General features: G+C 43.3%; 1 protein-coding gene across 1 annotated transcript; it reads right to left on the reverse strand.

The window, feature by feature from the left end:
• Positions 1-1,713: 1,713 nt before the first annotated feature.
• On the reverse strand, positions 1,714-4,898 carry LOC138371665 (uncharacterized). Its single transcript, XM_069336666.1, has 2 exons — positions 4,218-4,898; positions 1,714-1,812 (listed from the first exon to the last, which is right to left on the reverse strand). Exons 1-2 carry the CDS (start codon positions 4,896-4,898, stop codon positions 1,714-1,716), a joined length of 780 nt encoding a protein of 259 aa, XP_069192767.1.
• Positions 4,899-22,851: the final 17,953 nt, after the last annotated feature.

The raw sequence follows: 22,851 nt of genomic DNA on the forward strand, positions 1-22,851 counted from the left end.
CATTCCTTTCTAAAGGATTCATTCTTGCGGTAAATTGAGCCTGATAGGGCTTATGTAGCTAGTGGTATAGCTATAGTGTCTGCTCCTTGATGCAGAGCAGGTATAATTATTGACAGCCTGATAGGGCTTATATAGCTAGTGGTATAGCTATAGTGTCTGCTCCTTGATGTAGAGCAGGTATAAGTATTGACAGCCTAATATTTCTTGAGGCTGGTTGTAATTTACCTCATTTAGAGGTTAGCTACCTACCTAATAATAAGCAACTAAAATTTGAGTGGTACCTTGGTCTCACTACAGGTGTTCCTCAGCTTAGCTCTTCTAAATCAGCCTCGGATGGGTAGTGGACTTACAGCAACACTCAAAAACATACATAGAAATATGCAATAAAATAATTACACAATAAATGGTTAATCCCACCCTTGATAGGGTCAGCACAAAAGAATAATATATATGTCACTAACTAGCTCAAGCCTAGTCGTGAGAATTTCTACTTGAGAAACTACAACTATATTTAGTCTGTGCTTGTGCCAAATTCAACACAATCACAGCCTAAATTGCTACCTACCTAAGGTTGGCAAAGATTATATTATGGTGCAGTAATGTGCAAATAATTGTGCTGTGTTTTTGGGTTTTTTGTATTTTATATAATATTCACTTGTGTAATTATGTGTATAAGAAATTAAATGAACACAAAGGAATTAATTGTGTTTGGCAAGTATTCTACTGCCGTAAATATTATCTAACTCCTGAATGTACTCCTAATTGTGGAATAAATATTATCAGGATTAGTAATGATTAACTAGTATGAGATCAGTAATTTATATTAGTATACTGGATCCCTAAATGTTAATGATCCACTGACTTGAGTGAATCAGTAATTATAACATGGATTCAGGCTATAATGGACAGTCTGCTGACAGCCATATATTGAAGCATTGGTATAGCCTAAATGGTTAACACTTAATTGGTGTTAGTGATTAATATAAGGTTATGAGCTGTTGCTCTTGGTGACCTATGGATTCTACTTCAGTATGAAGTGTAGGTCTAAATGTTGTGGGTAATTGGCTATGACCCACTAAAGCTATGTATAAGGTAGCTGTTAGTGTGATCTAGACTAACTGATGTGTTACACTGTTAGTTGACACAATTAATTAAATAGTTAGTCTAGCTTCTATCACACAAGGATTAGTTATTAATGGTTAATATTTTAATTATAAATTTAATGCCTATCCGGTTCGAAGGACCATAATGTGGGATATTTGGGCTTGATTCTGATTAATTAATAATTAAAATAGTAAATTAAATTACGAAGGACCACCCGCTTTTCAAGGAAAGAGGGAAACTGAGAATTTCAGATCATTAGATAAAATTCTAGAGAAAACCAGTGACTATGGATATAACTAGAAAGTATGATCATAAGAATAATTAATGGGCTGTATTATTAAAGAAACCAAACCTCAAACACCTACATTAGGGGGTTATTACTGGAGGTCAGTACGTCCAGGAATCAGTGTGGTTCGTTCACTAATTCAATTAATAATAATCTAATCCTATAAATAATGCTGAATATAATATTATTCATATAAAGAAGAACATGAATATGAGCATAGCAATGAATTACAGTAAATCACACATTATGTTGAAACATTCTGAATGTATCAAATTGCTAGAATATGGGAAAAAGAAATAAGCCTTAGCTGGTAGTAGGTTCCTTTAGATAACCCTGGAAGTCCTCTTAATCTCCAAGTCTGGTACACTGACGAATGGCACGGTTAACATGAAGAAGACAACGTGAGGAATTCGTCTCTCGAGCTGCAAGATAAATAACTACCAGTAGCAATTGATTTAACTACTCAATTCATATTCAAGATTATTGATATCTACAGATGGAATTCTAATCACCTGTTATTAGGTGTTATCTCGCCGCGTGACGCGCAATCACCCCGCTATTATTGAACCTGTAAATGATGCATCAAATAAAGGGTACTTAGCTGTGGGCACTGTATAAATATTAAGATTGCCGTAATTTCGCATCCCAGGCTCCGGTGAACCTATCCTGGATTGATGCGTTTCAAGCTGGCTGATCACGTGTCGTCAGGAAAGAAGTCTAGGGTCCCTCCTTTAACACCAGCACTAGTTGAAGATATTATCTGCAAGGTCGTTCACGCCTCACAGTGGCGGCTTTCATCTGCGGATGAATAACACCTGCCCGATTTGCTGGGCAATGGCGTCGTTTTGAGTACGGTAAGTACAGTTTTGCCTCCTTCCGGCTCTGCACGTGTCCGCGTACCGACTGTCTACCGACTGCAGGGGATGGCGTCCCTCCTACCCACGCCGAGTCGACGTTCATAACACAAATTATTGTCTTGAACATTAATATTTCTCGCATTCGCGCTTGAAACTCTAAAGACTGGACGGGTTTATTATTTAGAGGAACGAAATATTATTATTTAACTATTTAAGAATAGTAAATATATAAGGGAGAGGAATTAATGTCTCCCCATGGCATTCATTGATGACGTTAACACTATCGCGAGGTAGACGGTATAATTCTAACGCTCTATTCGGCTTTTAGTTAGAGAACAATACGTCTGCAATCAGTTGTCATACAGAATGCTTTAATTATGGAGAATCGTATTTAATTCTCACACAAATTGAATATAATGTGTTTTACTGTAAAGAAATCTGACGCAATACTGGCGTCAGGTGACGTGAGAATTCTAGCCTAATACACAGATGAATTATTAGTACAGGAGAATTCTACGAGTTGTTAATTTTACTTACTACAATATTAAGTATGGTTAGTAATAAGTAATGAGAATACAACAATGCTGTATTCGATGTTGGAAATATCCAACAACTACTATTGTTGTCAACAACATGACACGTAGCGCCACTACTACTACTGTTGTCAACAACAGGACACGTAGCACCCCTACTACTACTGTTGTCAACAACAGGACACGTAGGGCCACTACTACTACTAATGTCAACAGCAGGACACGTAGCACCCCTACTACTAATGTTGTCAACAACAGGACATGTGGCATCCCTACTACTACGGTTATCAACAACGGGACACGTAGCATCCCTACTACTACTGTTGTCAACATTGGAAACGTAGCGCCACTACTACTACTGTTGTCAACAATACGACACGTTGCGCCACTACTTCTCCTGTTGTCAACAAAAGGACAAGTAGCACATCTTCTACTACTGTTTCATCAACAGGACACGTAGCATCTCTACTAATACTGTTGTCATCAACAGAACACGTAGCGCCTCTACTACTACCGTTGTCTTCAACAGAACACGTAGCGTCACTACTACTACTGTTCTCATCAACACGACACATAGCGTCACTACTACTACTGTTGTCTACAACAGAACATGTAGCGTAACTACTACTATTGTTGTAATCAACAGGACACGAAACATCTTTACTACTCTTCTTGTAAACAATAGGACACGTAGCGTCACTACTACTGCTACTGTTGTTATCAACAGCACACATAGTGTCACTTCTACTTCTGTTGTCAACAACAGGACACGTACCGCCATTACTACTAATGTTGTAATCAACAGGACATGTAATGTCACTACTACTACTGTTGTCAACAACAGGACACATAGCGCCACTACTATTACTGTTGTCTACTGCAGGACACGTAGCGCCACTACTACTGCTGTTGTCAACAATAGGACACGTAACGCCACTACTACTACTACTGTTGTCATCAACATGACACGCAGCGCCACTACTACTACTGTTGTCAACAACAGGACACGTAGCACCTCTTCTACTACTATTTCATCAACAGGACACGTAGCATCACTACTATTACTGTTGTCATCAACAGGACACGTAACATCACTACTACTACCATTGTCTAAAACAGAACACGTAGCGTCACTACTACTACTGTTGTCCACAACAGGACACATAGCGCCACTACTACTACTGTTGTCAACAACAGAACACGTAGCGTCACTACTACTACTGTTGTCAACAACAGGACACGTAGCTCCAGTACTACTACTGTTGTCAACAACAGGACACGTAGCACCCCTACTACTACTGTTGTCAACAACAGGACACGAAGCGCCACTACAACTACTGTTGTCAACAACAGGACACTTAGCACCGCTACTACTACTTCTGTTGTCAACAACAGGACACGTAGCGCCACTACTACTACTGTTGTCAACAACAGTACACTTAGCACCGCTACTACTACTACTGTTGTCAACAACAGGACACGTAGCACTTTTTCCACTACTGTTTCATCAGCAGGACCCGTAGCATCACTACTATTACTGTTGTCATCAACAGGACACGTAGCATCACTACTACTACCATTGTCTACAACAGAAAACGTAGCGTCACTACTACTATTGTTGTCAACAACAGGACATGTTGCGTCACTATTACTATTGTTGTCAACAATACACGTAGCGCCACTACTACTACTGTTATCAACAACAGGACACGTAGCTCCCTTACTACAACTGTTGTCAACAACAGGACACGTAGCACCCCTACTACTACTGTTGTCAACAATACGACACGAATCACCACTACTACTACTACCGTTGTCAACAACAGAACATGTAACGCCACTGCTACTCATGTTGTCAACAACAGGACACAGTGGCACCTCTTCTACTACTGTTTCATCAACAGAACACTTAGTATCACTACTACTACTACTGTTGTCAACAACAGGACATGTAGCGCCACTACTACTGCTGTTGTCAACAACAGGACACGTAGCGGCACTACTACTACTACAACTGTTGTCATCAACGGGACACGTAGCGCTATTACTACTGTTGCCATCAACAGGACACGTAGCGCCACTACTACTACTACTACCATTGTCTACAACAGAACACATAACGTCACTACTACTACTGTTGTCATCAACAGAACATGTAGCGCCTCTTCTACTACTGTTTCAACAACAGGACACGTAGCACTACTACTATTACTGTTCTCATCAACAGGACACGTGGCGCCACTATTACTACCGTTGTCAACAATAGGACGCATAGCACCGCTACTACTACTGTTGTCTACAACAGGACACGTATCACCTCTTCTACTACTGTTTCCTCTACAGGACACGTAGCACCACTACTACTACTACTGTTGTCAACAACAAGACACGTATTGCCATTACTACCAACGTTGTAATCAACAGGACAAGTAGCGTCACTACTACTATTGTTGTCAACAACAGGACGCGCAGCGCCACTACTACTACTGTTGTCATCAACAGGAAACGTAGTGTCACTACTACTGTTGTCAACAACAGGACACGTAGCGCCACTACTACTGCTGTTGTCTTCAACAGAACACGTCGCGACACTACTACTACTGTTGTCATCAACCTAATACTTCGAGACACTATACTACTGTTGTCATCAACAGGACACGTAGTGCCACTGCTACTACTACTATTTCTGTTACCATCAACAGGACACGTAGCATCACTATTACTACTGTTTTCAACAACAGTTCACGTAGTTCCACTACTACTACGGTTGTCAACAACAGGACACATAGCACCCCTACTACTGTTGTCAACATTGGACACGTAGCGCCACTACTGCTACTGTTGTCAACAATAGGACAGGTAGCACCCCTACAACTACTGTTGTCAACAATAGGCTACGTAGCTCTCCTACTACTACTGTTGTAAACAATAGGACACAAATCACCACTACTACAACTGTTGTCAACAATAGGACACGTAACATCACTACTATTACTGTTGTTATCAACAGGACACGTAGCATCACTACTGCTTCTACCATTGTCTACAACAGAACACGTAGCGTCACTAATACTACTGTTGTCATCAACAGGACACGTTGCACCCCTACTACTACTGTTTTCAACAACAGGACACGTAGAACCCCTACTACTACTGTTTTCAACAACAGTTCACGTAGTTCCACTACTACTACTGATGTCAACATTGGACACGTAGCGCCACTACTACTACTGTTGTCAACAACAGGACACGTAACACCCCTACTACCACTATTGTTAACAACATGACACTTAACGTCATTACTACTACTACTGTTGTGAACAACAGGACACATGACGTCACTACTGCTACTACTACTGTTGTCAACAACACTACACGTAGCTCAACTACCAATACTGTTGTCAACAACAGGACACAGCGCCACTACTACTACTGTTGTCAACAACAGGACACGTTACACCACTACTAATAATGTTATCAACAACAGGACACGTAGCGCCACAACAACTACTGTTGTCATCAACAGGACACATAGCATCACTACTACTACTGTTGTCTATAACAGAACACGTAGCGTCACTACTACTACTGTTGTCATCAACAGAACACATAGTGCCACTACTACTACTACTGTTGTCAACAACAGGACACATAGCGCCACTACTACTACTGGTGTCACCAACAGGACACAACATCACTACTACTACTACTACTGTTGTCAACAACAGGACACGTAGCGCCACTACTACTACTACTGTTGTCAACAACAGGACACATAGCGTCGCTACTACTACTGTTGTCAACAACAGGACACAGCACCATTACTACTACTGTTGTCTACAACAGGACACTTAGCTTCACTTCAACAACTACTACTTTTGTTAACAACAGGACACGTAGCGTCACTACTACTACTACTGTTGTCATCAACAGGATATGTAGCGTCACTGTTTCTTCTGTTGTCAACAACAGGACACGTAGCGTCACTACTGCTACTGTTGTCATCAACAGTACACGTAGTGCCACAACTACTACTGTTGTCATCAACAGGACACGTAGCGTCTCTACTACTACTACTGTTGTCAACAACAGGACACGTAGCGCCACTACTACTACTGTTGTCAACAACAGGACACGTAGTGTCACTACTCCTACTGTTGTCATCAACAGGACACGTAGCGTCATTCCTACTACTGTTGTATACAACAGAATACTTTGCGTCACTACTGCTACTGTTGTCATCAACAGAACACGTAGCGTCACTACTACAACTGTTGCCAACAACAGGACACGTAGGACCTTAATAACTACTACTATTACTTTTGTCAACAACAGGACACGTAGCACCACTACTACTACTGTTGTCAACAACAGGACACGTAGCGCCCCTACTACTACTGTTGTCAACAACAGGACACGTAGCACCCCTACTACTACTGTTGTCAACAACAAGACACGTAGCGCCCCTACTACTACTGTTGTCAACAACAGGACACGTAGCACCCCTACTACTACTGTTGTCAACAACAGGACACGTAGCACCCCTACTACTACTGATGTCAACAACAGGACACGTAGCGCCACTACTACAAATGTTGTCAACAACAGGACACGTAGCGCCACTACTAGTACTACTGTTGTCATGAACAGGACACATAGCGTCACTACTGTTACTGTTGTCATGAGCAAGGACACATAGCGTCACTACTATTACTGTTGTCAACAACAGGACACGTAACGTCATCGCTACTACTGTTGTCAACAACAGGACACGAAGCGTCACTGTTACTACTGTTGTCAACAACAGGACACGTAGCATCACTGCTACTATTGTTGTCAACAACAGGACATCTAGCACTCTACTACTACTATTGATGTCATCAACAGGACACGTAACATCATTACTACTACTGTTGTCAACAAGAGGACACGTAGCACCCCTACTACTATTTTTGTCAACAATAGGACACGAATCTCCACTACTACAACCGTTGTCAACAACAGGACACGTAACGCTATTTCTACCCCTGTTGTAAACAACAGGACATGTAGTGCCATTACTACTTCTGTTGTCAACAACAGGACACGTAGCGCCACAACTACCCCTGTTGTAAACAACAGGACATGTACTGCCATTACTACTTCTGTTGTCAACAGTGTTGATCAAAAACTAGCTATAAGTTCATCTAATATCCCCATCTCACAAGATGGTTAGTCATACATAGCATCAGGAGAGAACATAAAGTGCGAGGCTCATCTATAAGCCTGCACTAGCAAACTCTGGCCACAGCATAAAAATATCTTCCAGAAACTCACACTAAGTAATTATCAAATCGTACCTTTAACGTTCTCATTATGTTCTACTGAGGTTCCAAGGGGTTGTCATAGCCAGGGGGTGGTAATGGGGGACGAGCTCCCATGACCTATAAAATGCTCCTATACGGCATGCGTCTCAAATAGCCTCTGACAACCAAGTCCAACTCCTGGCCTGCACGGGTGGCTTAGTCTAAGTCCGGCGGAACTGCTTTTACCGACAGGAGAAGGGGCGAGGGCGTGCCTCTGGCGCCTTAAAACCAGCTGCTCCGGGTAGATGGGACTCGATAGCCTGGGAAGGCAGCCCATCTAGGGGAAGGAAAACCCTGATTTTAAACCTCCGCTGCCTTGCGGCCATACCCTTGTTTTGGGAAGGCTTCAGGAGTCAACCTCGAGGAAAAATCCGGAGTTGGAGCCCCTAAGGCAGTTCGTTGTTGACGTCGACCTCGTTCTGGCAGCTCCTGCGACGTTGCTGGAACCATGCGTATTGGCATTTGCCTCTCTATTGGATAATTTCAGCAACGTGGAGAGGGGGGACCTGCTGCATGGGTAACAGCTTCTCCTCCATATCTACCTACCCAGGCTTTGCGCCCTGGAGAGGACACTCCAGCTTCGCCTCACAGCGTCGAACCAACACGGGAAGCGACAGTCTACCGGTTTTAAGTCTTCTGCTCGATTGGCGAAGAGTGTGACGCCAGGGGTTGCTTCCGACGGTGGGAGGGGTCATCGCGCCCCACTGGGCAGCTACCGCCCGCCTCAAGCTGGGCAAACCCCAGCCAATAAGGTGTTGCCTCGCCACGGTCCGTTAACCTCACTGGGTGCGTGGGGTTTAGGGTGAAAACTGACAAGCGGCCCGACAACTTTGCACCAAGCAATACCAAACCAAAGAAGAAAATATCAACTGCCCTAAAGCTGGGCACATGGAACGTCAGGACACTGACACCAGGTTTCTCTGACGACCTGCAAGAAATCAATGACGCCCGAAAAACAGCAATCATCGATAGGGAGCTGAGCAAGCTGCAGATGGATATTGTTGCTCTCCAAGAGACCAGGCTCCCAGGATCAGGATCTGTGAGAGAGAGGACCTTCTCTTTCTTCTGGCAAGGAAAACCTCCAGATGAGACCAAAGAACATGGTGTGGGATTTGCCGTCAGGAATGCACTGTTGGGACACATTATGCCACCGATGGGGGAAACCGAACGAATTCTGTCTCTGCAACTGTACTCCCAAACAGGACCAGTCAATGTAATTAGTGCATATGCACCAACCCTGACTTCTCCAGCAGAGGCAAAGGAAAAATTCTACGATGACCTCAACAGAGTCATAGCGAGAATCCCTGTAAAGGAGCCACTGTTCATCCTCGGCGACTTCAACGCCAGAGTGGGTGCCGAGCACAACATTTGGCCCACTTGCCTGGGTCAATTCGGCATAGGAAGGATGAATGAGAACGGGCAACGTCTGCTAGAACTCTGCTGCCTTCATGGTCTTTGTGTCACCAACACGTTCTTCGGCACAAAGCCTCAACACCGAGTATCTTGGAGACACCCCAGATCCAAGCACTGGCACCAGCTTGACCTGATTCTTACCAGGCGTGCAAGTCTACCCAGCGTCAAGATTACGCGTAGCTACCAGAGTGCTGTCTGTGACACCGACCACTCCCTGGTATGTAGCAGGGTCAAGATGCAACCAAAGAAGATTCATCACTCGAAAAAGGCGGGCAGACCTCGCATCGACACCACCAAGACCCGCAACCAGGACAAGGTGGAAGATTTTGCACACGTGCTCGAGGAAGCTCTTCCTGGCCCAGCTGGGGTCACTGCCTGTAAAAGATGGAAGCACTTCAGAGACGCTGTGTTCAACGCTGCCATTTCCACCTTTGGCAAGAAGACCAGCAGGTCGGCAGACTGGTTCGAGGCTCACTCGGAAGAGATGACACCTGTAATCGAAGAGAAGAGAAACGCCTTGGCAGCCTACAAAGCCTGCCCAAGTCGGCGCAACTTACAGATCCTTCGGGCCGTCCGCTGCAAAGTGCAGCAGAGCGCCAGGCGATGTGCCAACAACTATTGGCTCCAGCTCTGCTCCCAGATACAGACTGCAGCGGATACAGGCAATGTAAGGGGAATGTATGACGGCATCAAGCAGGCCCTTGGCCCAATCCAGAGGAAGACCGCTCCTCTGAAATCTGCCACTGGCGAGGTGATTCAGGACCAGACACTGCAGCTGAAGCGCTGGGTCGAGCACTACTCTGAGCTATACGCCAGGGACAATGTGGTCACCGAAGATGCCCTGAGCGCCATTGAGTGTCTGCCTGTGTTAATGGAGCTCGACAGTGAACCGACCATGGAAGAACTCAGCGATGCCCTAGACTCCCTTGCTTCTGGTAAAGCTCCTGGCAAAGATGGCATTCCTGCTGAGACCTTGAAGTGCTGCAGAGGTAGCCTGCTCATGGAGCTGCACGAAATTCTCTGCCTCTGCTGGGAAGAAGGAGAGGTGCCACAGGACATGAGGGATGCCAACATCGTCACACTGTATAAGAATAAAGGTGACAGGGGCGACTGCAACAACTACCGTGGAATCTCCCTCCTCAGTATTGTCGGAAAGCTGTTTGCTCGAGTCGCATTGAAGAGGCTCCAAGTACTTGCAGAGAGAGTTTATCCAGAATCACACTGTGGATTCAGACCTGGCAGGTCCACCATCGACATGGTCTTTTCCCTCAGACAACTGCAGGAGAAATGCAGGGAACAGAAGCAGCCACTCTTTGTAGCCTTCATAGACCTGACGAAGGCCTTCGACCTCGTCAGCAGGGATGGCCTGTTCAAGATCCTCCCCAAGATCGGATGCCCACCCAGGCTCCTCAGCATCATCAGATCTTTCCATGAGAACATGAGGGGCACCGTGGTCTTTGATGGCCTAACATCAGGCGCCTTTGACATCCGAAGTGGAGTAAAGCAGGGCTGCGTACTGGCTCCAACCCTATTCGGGATTTTCTTCGCAGTTATGCTGCGGCACGCCTTCGGATCTGTCACGGAAGGCATTTACCTCCGGACCAGGTCGGATGGGAAGCTCTTTAACCTCGCCAGGCTGAGAGCCAAGACAAAGGTTCGGCTGAGGTGTCTGCGCGACTTCCTCTTTGCCGACGACGCAGCAGTCACTGCCCACTCAGCTGAAGACCTCCAACGGCTCATAACCCGCTTCAGCGAGGCCTCTCAGGCTTTCGGACTCACCATCAGTCTGAAGAAAACACAAGTCATGGGACAAGGAGTGGACTCCCCACCTGACATCGGCATCTCTGATTCCAAACTGGAAGTTGTTCACGACTTCGTGTACCTGGGCTCCACAATCTCTGACTCCCTCTCTCTTGATACGGAGCTAAACAAACGCATCGGTAAGGCATCTACTACTATGTCCAAACTGACAAAGAGAGTGTGGGCCAACAATAGGCTAACTGAGTATACTAAGATTCAGGTTTACAGATCCTGTGTCCTGAGCACTCTCCTTTATGGCAGTGAGTCTTGGACACTCCGCGCCTGTCAGGAAAGACGGCTGAATGCCTACCACATGCACTGCCTTAGACACATCTTGGACATCACCTGGCAGGACAAGGTGACAAACAACAACGTCTTGGGGAGAGCAAGAATCACCAGCATGTACACAATGCTGAAACAGAGACGAATGCGCTGGCTCGGGCACGTTGTGCGAATGGGCGACGGCAGGATCCCCAAGGATCTCCTGTATGGAGAGCTGAGGCAGGGAAAGCGTCCAGTAGGCAAGCCCCAGCTACGGTACAAAGACGTATGCAAAAGGGACCTGAAAGCCATGGACGTCGATCTCGCTATATGGGAGACACTGGCTGCAGACCGTTCAGCCTGGAGGCAGTCTGTTCAACGAGGTCTCTCCAAGTTCGAGGAGTCACTTGCCAATGAATCGGAGGCAAAGAGACAGAGAAGGAAAGCCGGTAACCAGGAAGACAGACCAGAATCGGACTTCGTTTGTGCTCGGTGTGGGATGGACTGCCACTCTCGGATTGGCCTCATCAGTCACACCAGACGCTGCACCAGGATTGACAACTAGGGCGCAACTCCATAGTCTCCCGAGACTGAAGGATGCCTACTATATGTTCTACTGAGTTCTACTGAGCTCACAAGGGTTTCCCGGAGCTTGCACTGAAGTCGGACCAGGATTTTTTACTCAATCCTACACACAACACACTTTTTTTTTTAAGAATCATTCGTAACTCTGGTGACAAACTTTACCATTCTCTTTTTTAGAGACTTTTTAGGCGTAACTTCATCACTGTTCATGTGACATGTCCATGGGCTGTGTGTTGTGCTCGGAATGGGCTTCTTCTGTGGCCGGAGGAATATTTGTAGAGCCGGTGTTAGGCACAAAACTGGACAGTTAGTTATCGGTCATGTCGTTAGGATTGTTGTTTCTCTCAAACAAGGCTTTTTCTGATGTGAAAGTAATATTTGTGTACCGGAGGATATCATCTCCGATTATAAACTCGTAATCATAGACATCCGCGTTGTATATATCCGTAGTGAATTTAAGTCCTTCGAACTTAACTTCTGCATTCCTGATAATGCGGTTGGCCTCACATGGTTCTCCGTGCATATTAACGAAGTCTACACTTTGACATGCCTCGGTTACAAGGCCTAGTCTAATAACACCTTGGCTGCTGATGATCGTATTAGGGGCACCGGTGTCCACGAAGGCTTCCATTTCCTTACTGTTGATTGTGGACTTGACATGAATGGTATTGTAATTTACGACAGAGAACTCTTTGTCCTGCATCCTCTGCTTTTTCTGTGGCCGTATTATTAGTTGGGGATTTTTCATGTCATTAATTATTGAGCAGTTATATGCAACTAAAATATCCATGGAGAGTAATGCATCCTTGGTGGGAAAATCATAAACATATATCTCGGTATCAAGAGAGAAATCGCTTTGGAAATAAGGTTTGGCTTTCAAGAGCCCCTTGAAGGGATCTGAAAATGTTAATGTCTCCTGCTCATTGTCATCCTAGTCTACAGCCGTCAACTAATGGAAACATTCAAAATCCTGGTCGATTACGGCCTCCAAGCCGTATTGTTTCATCAGGGGAACCGTGATTAGGGTTATACATGCGCCTGTGTCAACATTGAAGTCAACAACTTGATTTCCCAGTAGGACAGGAATAAATATTTCATTAGCGTGCCGGTAAAGAGGGAGAGACACCTCTCTTGATACTCCTCTTTCACACGCCATTGTTCCTTGTAAAGTGTCTGTGTCTCGCTCTGGCAGCTTATATGGGTACACGAAGTTCGCCAAAAGTAGAGGACACGTCCCACACTCCTTCACACGTCATTGCCGCGTTATTACTGAGATTCATATCCATGATACATTTTATTTAGTTAGGCTGCAAATGTTAGAACAGCTTGGCTGTGTTGTCAATTGTGACACTACAAATTTACTAGAATTTTATTTACATGAATTGACTTGAGGGTTACTAACACTTTAGCGGCCTCGACGAGGACAGAAAGCCAGCGGATTGTCAAAGGTCACGGCAAAGGAATGGCTTGAACCCTAATAACCCTTTTTAATGTCACAATGACAACACAACAAAGCTGTTCTAACATTTGCATTTAAAAACTGTTTAGTGGAGTATTGACAGTTCAGTCTCGTCACGTGTCTCAACACTGTCAGGCCCTCAACAGTAAGTAAATCACAAGGCCGCTAATTTACGTAAAAACATTTAATATAAAAATGTAATAATATGGACACACGATGTCTCTTAACTATTCCTCACTGAAATATACGGCCAAACTCAGGCTTCTTTAGTGCAATTCTTTGTGTGCCTAAGCAACTAATATTTAATTTAAGTATAGCCAAACTATCTATCAACTAAACGGCTTTATCATTTATATACATTTGTACATATAATTACAGGGTATGATAACTGCATGAATGAACACGTTAAATGGTTGTATGAACAACATGGACACTAATGTGGCGGGCAATAGTGTGGCCTCGCCTCATGTTACCCGGCTCATCTCTTCCCTTGCAACACCTCCAACCTCCTCCCATCTGTTGATTGTCAGTCCTTACTGTTCCGTCCCGGTTGGCTACCATTCCCTCCCCGTCCCATCCGTCCCGGTTGGCTACCATTCCCTCCCCGTCCCATCCGTCCCAGTTGGACACCATTCCTTCCCCGTCCCATCCGTCCCGGTTGACCACCATTCCTTCCCCGTCCCATCCCAAATCATTATACTGATCCCTTCCTATTACTGTACAGTCGTAATGGCTTGGCGTTCTCTCCTGATAGTTCCCTTCGGTGCTAAGTGCTTCTAAACATATCTACCAGACACTGAACCCATTATGTGCCTTCTAAACATATCTACCAGACACTGAACCCATTATGTGCCTTCTAAACATATCTGCCGGACACTGAACACATTATGTGCCTTCTAAACATATCTACCAGACACTGAACCCATTATGTGCCTTCTAAACATATCTACCAGACACTGAACCCATTATGTGCCTTCTAAACATATCTGCCGGACACTGAACCCATTATGTGCCTTCTAAACATATCTACCAGACACTGAACCCATTATGTGCCTTCTAAACATATCTGCCGGACACTGAACACATTATGTGCCTTCTAAACATATCTACCAGACACTGAACCCATTATGTGCCTTCTAAACATATCTGCCGGACACTGAACACATTATGTTCTTTTCTAACCCTTTCCACCACTGCCCATGGAATGGGTATGGGTGCATAATAGATTTCATACACTAGGATACACAAATAATACATGACAAGACGTATTCAATACACGCTTGCTGGACCAACTACGTAGGTGATGAGTCACCATAACATAGCTGAAGATATGGTCACCAAACAACTCATCAGAAGATGAGGGAGAGAATGACGTTTCGGTCCGTCGTGGACCATTACCACGTCGTGTAGACTTAATAGATAGTCACTCCTGCGCCCTACTGATAGACAGGTTACTCCTGCGCCCTACTGATAGTTAGGTTACTCTTGCGCCCTACTGATAGATAAGTTACTCTTGCGCCCTACTGATAGATAGGTTACTCCTGCGCCCTACTGATAGATAGGTTACTCCTGCGCCCTACTGATAGATAGGTTACTCCTGCGCCCTACTGATAGATAGGTTACTCCTGCGCCCTACTGATAGATAGGTTACTCCTGCGCTCTACTGATAGATAGGTTACTCCTGCGCCCTACTAATAGATAGGTTAGTCCTGCGCCCATCTGATATTCTCTTAGGTCTCCTGAAACCAGGGATCCCATGCAATCGGCAGTTGCAACGTCAACATTAAACGTGGCTGGTCGACACATCCACTCACCCGTCATGGCTGGTCGACACATTCACTCACCCATCATGGCTGGTCGACACATCCACTCATCTGTCAAGGCAGGTCGACACATCCACTCACCCATCAAGGCTGATCGACACATCCACTCACCCATCATGGCTGGTCGACACATCCACTCACCCATCATGGCTGGTCGACACATCCACTCAGTAGTGTAAAGTGCGACTAGAACCGCGCGCACCAGCTGCCAGCTGGTCCTCCATGGAGTGCCAGCCGACAGGTGGCGCGCGGGTGTCTAGTCACACAGGCTTTGGGGGATTTTCCCGGAAGTTTTGGCGCGTTTCGGACGCTCTCACCTGACAGGTGGCGCGCGGGTGTCTAGTCACATAGGCTTTTGGGTGAATTTCCCGGAAGTTTTGGCGCGTTTCGGACGCGTGTGAGGGTGTAGTGTTTGGGTATGTGGACAGGAAAGAGGGGAGGTCATGTTGGGCAGCTGACAGGTGGCGCGCGTCGCTCCCGTCCTCAAGTTTTTTGGGGGGAATTTCCCGGCCAGTCCTCAGGGGTTAAGGTACGTGGTCAGGAAAGAATGGAGTTCTTGTTGTGTGAGAGTAAGTGGTGGAGTAAGAGGAAGGAGTGAAATGAATATGTATATGTGTTTAGCGTAGACTTAATCCTGAGTGAGGTTAATATTAGTTTGATGATCGTGAGTAGAGGATGAGAGGGGATCCATCATATTGGATATGTTGTTTTGGGTGTGGGTTGGATGGAGCTTCCCCTTCGTCTGGAGAGAGTGCTCTGGGCCATTATGTGGTTAGACAAACCATTAGCTCTCCTACAGGAAGTCGCAAGTGTTGAGGGGTGAGAGAGCACTCTCCTGCAGAAGTTGGCCATTCCCTTGGGTCATTTGTCTTCAGAGTGTTGATGTTCGTCCCACGACGACTCCCCATACACTGTGGATTTCCGGTAAGGAGGCGCGAGGTACATACGACAGACCCACACCTGTCAGCCATCAATCAATCACTCACACCCCTCATCCCCACCCGCTCCCATACCATCAACCATTGTTCCGTGCATTCTCTTTTAGTATGTGTAAGCTATATCGCAACGTGATCAACATGGTGAGAGCAATAACGAGGGAAAAGTAAACACATTATATAAATTTATTCCGCGACGGAGTAAGCGTGCTGGTCGCAGGTTGGAGCCCGACTGATCAACTTTCCAACTAGTCCGGGTATTTCTCCCCCGACACCGGAAGTGGTGGGGCACCCATTACCATTGCGTTTCGCCAGGGTCCGCGATGGCGGGTGCCACGCGTCGCTCTGTCTCTGTCTCTGTCTCTCTCTCTGTCTATCTCTGTCTCTCTGTCGGTCTGTCTCTGTATGTCTGTCTCTGTCTATCTCTGTCTCTCTGTCGGTCTGTCTCTGTATGTCTGTCTCTGTCTCTGTCTCGGTCTCTCTCTCTCTGTCCATCTCTGTCTCTCTGTCGGTCTGTCTCTGGCTCTGTCTCTCTCTCTCTCTCTCTCTCTCTCTCTCACCCTCTCTAAAGTCCACCACACAGCACTTCACTTAGTAAATTCAGTCAAAGTCAGTAGGTTGGCGTTTACTAAAAGAGAGAAACATTTCACATCGTCACGGAGACGCGGTCTATACCTACAAATTGTTCTTGTTAACTGTGATCACAACATCTGCCGGCCCAAATAAATACCATTGAAATGTATGCATGTTTATCAAGTCATAAGCTGGTCTTCAATCTTATTATTATAACAAATCATAATTTGCTGTTCTCTCTCTCTCTCTCTCTCTCGCTCTGCCTCTCTGTCTCTCTCTCTCTCTGTCTCTCTGTCTCTTTGTCTCTCTGTCTCTCTGTCTCTGTCTCTCTGTCTCTCTGTCTCTCTGTCTCTCTGTCTCTCTGTCTCTCTGTCTCTCTGTCTCTCTGTCTCTCTGTCTCTCTGTCTCTCAGTCTCTCAGTCTCTCAGTCTCTCAGTCTCTCCGTCTCTCTGTCTCTCTGTCTCTCTGTCTCTCAGTCTCTCAGTCTCTCAGTCTCTCAGTCTCTCAGTCTCTCAGTCTCTCTCAGTCTCTCTCTCTCTCTCTCTCTCTCTATCTCTCTCTCTCCAGATCATTTAGTAGTTGGGAAAGTAACATCATTTCCTTTCTCCTGCTGCCGCTGTTCACATATCTTTCTCCATCAAGGCTGTCTCTCTTAAGACCTACGTCATCCAATGTAAACACCAATCGATGAGAATAAGACCGGTGAGTCGATAGTGAAATAGGTCTGGGTTAAGTCTGTTTTCAGTTCTTGTATCACAGTCAATGTAGCGTAATGGGAAACCAGTCTTTCTACTGCCTACATAAATAGCGTTTGAAAATGTATACAAGTCTTGACAAACTCCTATAGCCCTTACATTCTAACACAAATAAAATATTAGCACACGATTGTATCGCATTATATCATCATTAAGTAACGTAGAGATCAACTTTCTGGCTGTTGTCCGAATATCATTATTGAAATGTGAACTCATTTAGCCAAACACAATATCTCCATTACATCTCTTAGCATATGAATATTACGGTATACCCGTTTTAACCCTCTATAACACAATGTAACGTAACGTAACGTACCGCAAATCAACTTTCTACAGACCAAATATCGTTTTTAAATGAAAGTATGACATAGTCCATCTTCATTACATCTCTCACCATATAAAATATTGGCGTCTACCCCTTTTAGCCCTCTGTAACACAATGTAGCGCAACGTAACGTAACGCAAATCAACTTTTGCAGACCAAAATGTCATTTTGAAACGGAAAGTGTGGGATTAGTCCTTATTCATTACATCTCTCACCATATAAAATATTGACCTCTACCCCTTTTAGCCCTCTGTAACACAATGTAACGCAACGTAACGTAACGCAAATCAACTTTTTGCAGTCCAAATGTCAATTTGAAACGGAAAGTGCGGGTTAGACCATCTCCATTACATCTCTTACCATATAAATAATTGATGGCTACCCCTTTTAGCCCTCTGTAACACAATGTAACACAACGCAACGTATAGCAAATCGACTTTTTGCAATCCAAAATGTCATTTTTAAATGAAAGTATGACTTAGTCCATCTTCATTACATCTCTAACCATATAAAATATTGGCGTCTACCCCTTTTAACCCTGTGTAACACAATGTAACGCAACGTAGCATAACGCAAATCAACTTTTTGCAGTCCAAATGTCATTTTGAAACGGAAAGTGCGGGTTAGACCATCTCCATTACATCTCTTACCATATAAATAATTGATGGCTACCCCTTTTAGCCCTCTGTAACACAACGTAACGTATCGCAAATCGACTTTTTGCAATCCAAAATGTCATTTTTAAATGAAAGTATGACTTAGTCCATCTTCATTACATCTCTAACCATATAAAATATTGGCGTCTACCCCTTTTAGCCCTCTGTAACACAATGTGACGCAACGTAGCATAACGCAATCAACTTTTTGCAGTCCAAAAGGTCATTTTGAAACGGAAAGTGAGGGTTAGCCCATCTCCATTACATCTCTACCATATAATTAATTGGTGACTACCCCTTTTAGCCCTCTGTAACACATTGTACCTCACCGTAACGTATCGCAAATCAACTTTTTGCAGTCCAAAATGTCATTTTTAAATGAAAGTATGACTTAGCACATCTCTTACCATATAATATTGTCCTCTACCAGTTTTAGCCCTCTAACACAATGTAACGTAACGCAAATCAACTTTTACAGCCCAAAATGACATTTTTAAATAAAGTAGGACTTAGTCCATCTCCATTACATCTCCTTCCATAAGAATATTACAGTCTACAAGTTTTAGCCCTCTGTAACACAATGTAACGTAACGGGGAAAATCATCTTTGTCGGATGAGCAAATAACATTATTGAAAATGACATCCGTGTTTAGCCATTACATCCAAAACACAAGAAAAATATTACCGTTTTTCTTGAGAAACTTATATGTGGAGATCATATCTCCAGAGTCCACACAATAAGCCACACATCACACATCTTCTCTTTTCAAATCGCAGCTCGCATCTAATTTAATGTTATTTTTTTTTTTTGCAGAAACTATGTTTTTGAGATTAAGCTCAATGTCGGCAATTACTATTCGTATCATCAAACTCCTTTCAGTCAACAAAATTCACATTTCATATCGCGTGTGTAGATTAGAGAGAGAAGGCAAACATAGCGTGCAGCTAGTCAAAACTTATCATAACAGATATGATTTCACAGAGTTTTTCAACCTTTGCCAGTTTTTTTTTCATTGCTATCTCTTCACTCGTGCTAAGTGAGTCAGACAAAAATGTGTCATTTCATTTCATTATTAACCATGCAATATGCTATTAGCTAGGTAGTCAAAACATATAACAAGCGTTATTTCACAGGAATTTTTTCTAGCAAATATGCTTCCTTTAAGCAGTTCAACACATCAAACACCTCCAGTCTGCGAAATTCCCTTTAGTCAATAATCATCCTTTACAGTATTTCTTGACTAAAATAGCACTCCAAAACATAAGTGGTCATTTTTATTCTCACTGTCGCACTATAGTCAATAATTTGTTTCGCAGAGTGACAAGTTATGCATAGTGACGAGATTTCACGGTGTGCATAGTTTAAGAGAGTTCACACTGTATTAATTACGGTCATGGATATGTTATGTTATGTTTATGAAGACCATCTCTTCTTATTTTTTTATCATTTTCACGCCCCACAGCTTTACAGTCTTCTCATATTCTTTTTCAAATAAAGTTTGTTTACTGTTTTCCAGTAGATCGGCCTCACATTACATATATTAATCAATTTTCAAATTCAGTTCAGTTTCTTTTCAATATCGCAGCTTTGTTGCCCCCACAGCCCGTATCTAGTTCAAAACGTCTTATTATCAATGTCATTAATACGGTTATCATCAACCACGTATTGGATGTCTCTGTCATTCAGTCATCAACGTAGTATGTGTTTAATGAACGTGAGAATCACTTCATGTGCACTCATTTTAGTTTAGTTTAAAGTTTTACATCTTGAATTAATACCGCTATTGGTTAGCTCAGACATTCAGTTAACATCTCAGTAAGTGAAAATCTTTTCATGTGAGCTCATTTTTAGTTTAGGATAAGGTTTTTCCATCGTGAAATGCTATTATCAGTAACCAGGTATTGGATGACACTACCATTCAGTTTACATCTCAGTAACTGTTTACTGAACATTGTTATCCATCCATGCAACCGCATTTTTAGTTTTAAGTTTCTACATCGTAAAAATAAAATATTACTATCACCAGCCGTGTATCGGATAGCTCAACCATTCAGTTAACATCTCAGTAAGTGAAAATCTTTTCATGTGAGCTCATTTTTAGTTTAGGATAAGGTTTTCCATCGTGAAATGCTATTATCAGTAGCCAGGTATTGGGTGGGTGGACCATCCAGTTTACATCTCAGTAACAGTTTACTGAACATAGATATCCCTCCATGGGACCTCATTTTTAGTTTAAGTTTCTCCATCGTAAATAAAAATAAAATATTACTATCACAATCCTTGTATTGGCCTGCTCCGGCATTCAGTTTACATCTCAGTAAGTGTTTACTGAATGCAAAATCGCTACATGTGTGGTCATAAGGTTTTCTCATCGTGAAATGCTATTATCAGTAACCAGGTATTGGATGACACTACCATTCAGTTTACATCTCAGTAACTGTTTACTGATCATTGTTATCAATCCATGCAACCTCATTTTTTTTTTAGTTTTAAGCTTCTACATCGTAAAAAAAATAAAATATTACTATCACCAGCCATGTATCGGTAGCTCAACCATTCAGTTTACAGCTCAGTAACTGTTTACTGAACATAGACATCCCTCCATGCGAGCTCATTTTTTTTTAGTTTAAAGTTTCTCCATCGTAAAAAATAAAATATTACTATCACAAACCATGTATTGGGTGGGTCAACCATCCAGTTTACATCTCAGTAATAGTTTACTGAACATAGATATCACTCCATGTGACCTCATTTTTAGTTTAAAGTTTCTCCATCCTAAATAAAAAATAAAATATTACTGTCACAAACTTTGTATTGACCAGCTCCGGCATTCAGTTTACAACTCAGTAAGTGTTTACTGAATGCAAAATCGCTACATGTGTGGTCATTTAGTTTAAAGTTTCTCAATCTTAAAATATTACTATCAACATCAACCATGCATTGGCCGGCTTAGTCTTTCAGTTCACATCTCAGTAAGTGTTTACTGAATGCAAAATCGCTACATGTGTGGTCATTTAGTTTAAAGTTTCTCAATCTTTAAATATTACTATCATCATCAACCATGCATTGCCTGGCTAGTCTTTCAGTTTACATCTCAGTGAGTGTTAACTGAATGTGGAAATTATCACGTGTTAGCATTTAGTTTAGTTTCAAGTTTCAATTAAATACTAACATCATCCCCATATTGGGCTGTCGGCATTCAGTTACCCACTCGGAGGGTGTTTACTGAACGTCGAAATCATTTCCTGTAGACACATTTTTTACTTGAACCCGTCTCCACTCCAAACCAGTCAGGACCGCCGGTCCTGACTGGTTTGGAGTGGAGACGGGTTCAAGTAAAAAATGTGTCTACAGGAAATGATTTCGACGTTCAGTAAACACCCTCCGAGTGGGTAACTGAATGCCGACAGCCCAATATGGGGATGATGTTAGTATTTAATTGAAACTTGAAACTAAACTAAATGCTAACACGTGATAATTTCCACATTCAGTTAACACTCACTGAGATGTAAACTGAAAGACTAGCCAGGCAATGCATGGTTGATGATGATAGTAATATTTAAAGATTGAGAAACTTTAAACTAAATGACCACACATGTAGCGATTTTGCATTCAGTAAACACTTACTGAGATGTGAACTGAAAGACTAAGCCGGCCAATGCATGGTTGATGTTGATAGTAATATTTTAAGATTGAGAAACTTTAAACTAAATGACCACACATGTAGCGATTTTGCATTCAGTAAACACTTACTGAGTTGTAAACTGAATGCCGGAGCTGGTCAATACAAAGTTTGTGACAGTAATATTTTATTTTTTATTTAGGATGGAGAAACTTTAAACTAAAAATGAGGTCACATGGAGTGATATCTATGTTCAGTAAACTATTACTGAGATGTAAACTGGATGGTTGACCCACCCAATACATGGTTTGTGATAGTAATATTTTATTTTTTACGATGGAGAAACTTTAAACTAAAAAAAAATGAGCTCGCATGGAGGGATGTCTATGTTCAGTAAACAGTTACTGAGCTGTAAACTGAATGGTTGAGCTACCGATACATGGCTGGTGATAGTAATATTTTATTTTTTTTACGATGTAGAAGCTTAAAACTAAAAAAAAAATGAGGTTGCATGGATT

The sequence above is a fragment of the Procambarus clarkii genome, chromosome 36 (genome assembly GCF_040958095.1).
Source record: "Procambarus clarkii isolate CNS0578487 chromosome 36, FALCON_Pclarkii_2.0, whole genome shotgun sequence".
Lineage (NCBI taxonomy): Eukaryota > Metazoa > Arthropoda > Malacostraca > Decapoda > Cambaridae > Procambarus > Procambarus clarkii.

What these genes read in the sequence shown, in the direction of transcription:
- LOC138371665 (XM_069336666.1), bottom strand. Translation starts at nt 4,898, where the DNA reads ATGTGTTCTGTTGTAGACAATGGTAGTAGTAGTAGTAGTGGCGCTACG. An exon ending in TAGTAGTAGCGGTGCTAAGT is followed by an intron (nt 1,813 to 4,217) that starts GTACTGTTGTTG and finishes TTTATCTTGCAG; the next exon opens with CTCGAGAGACGAATTCCTCA.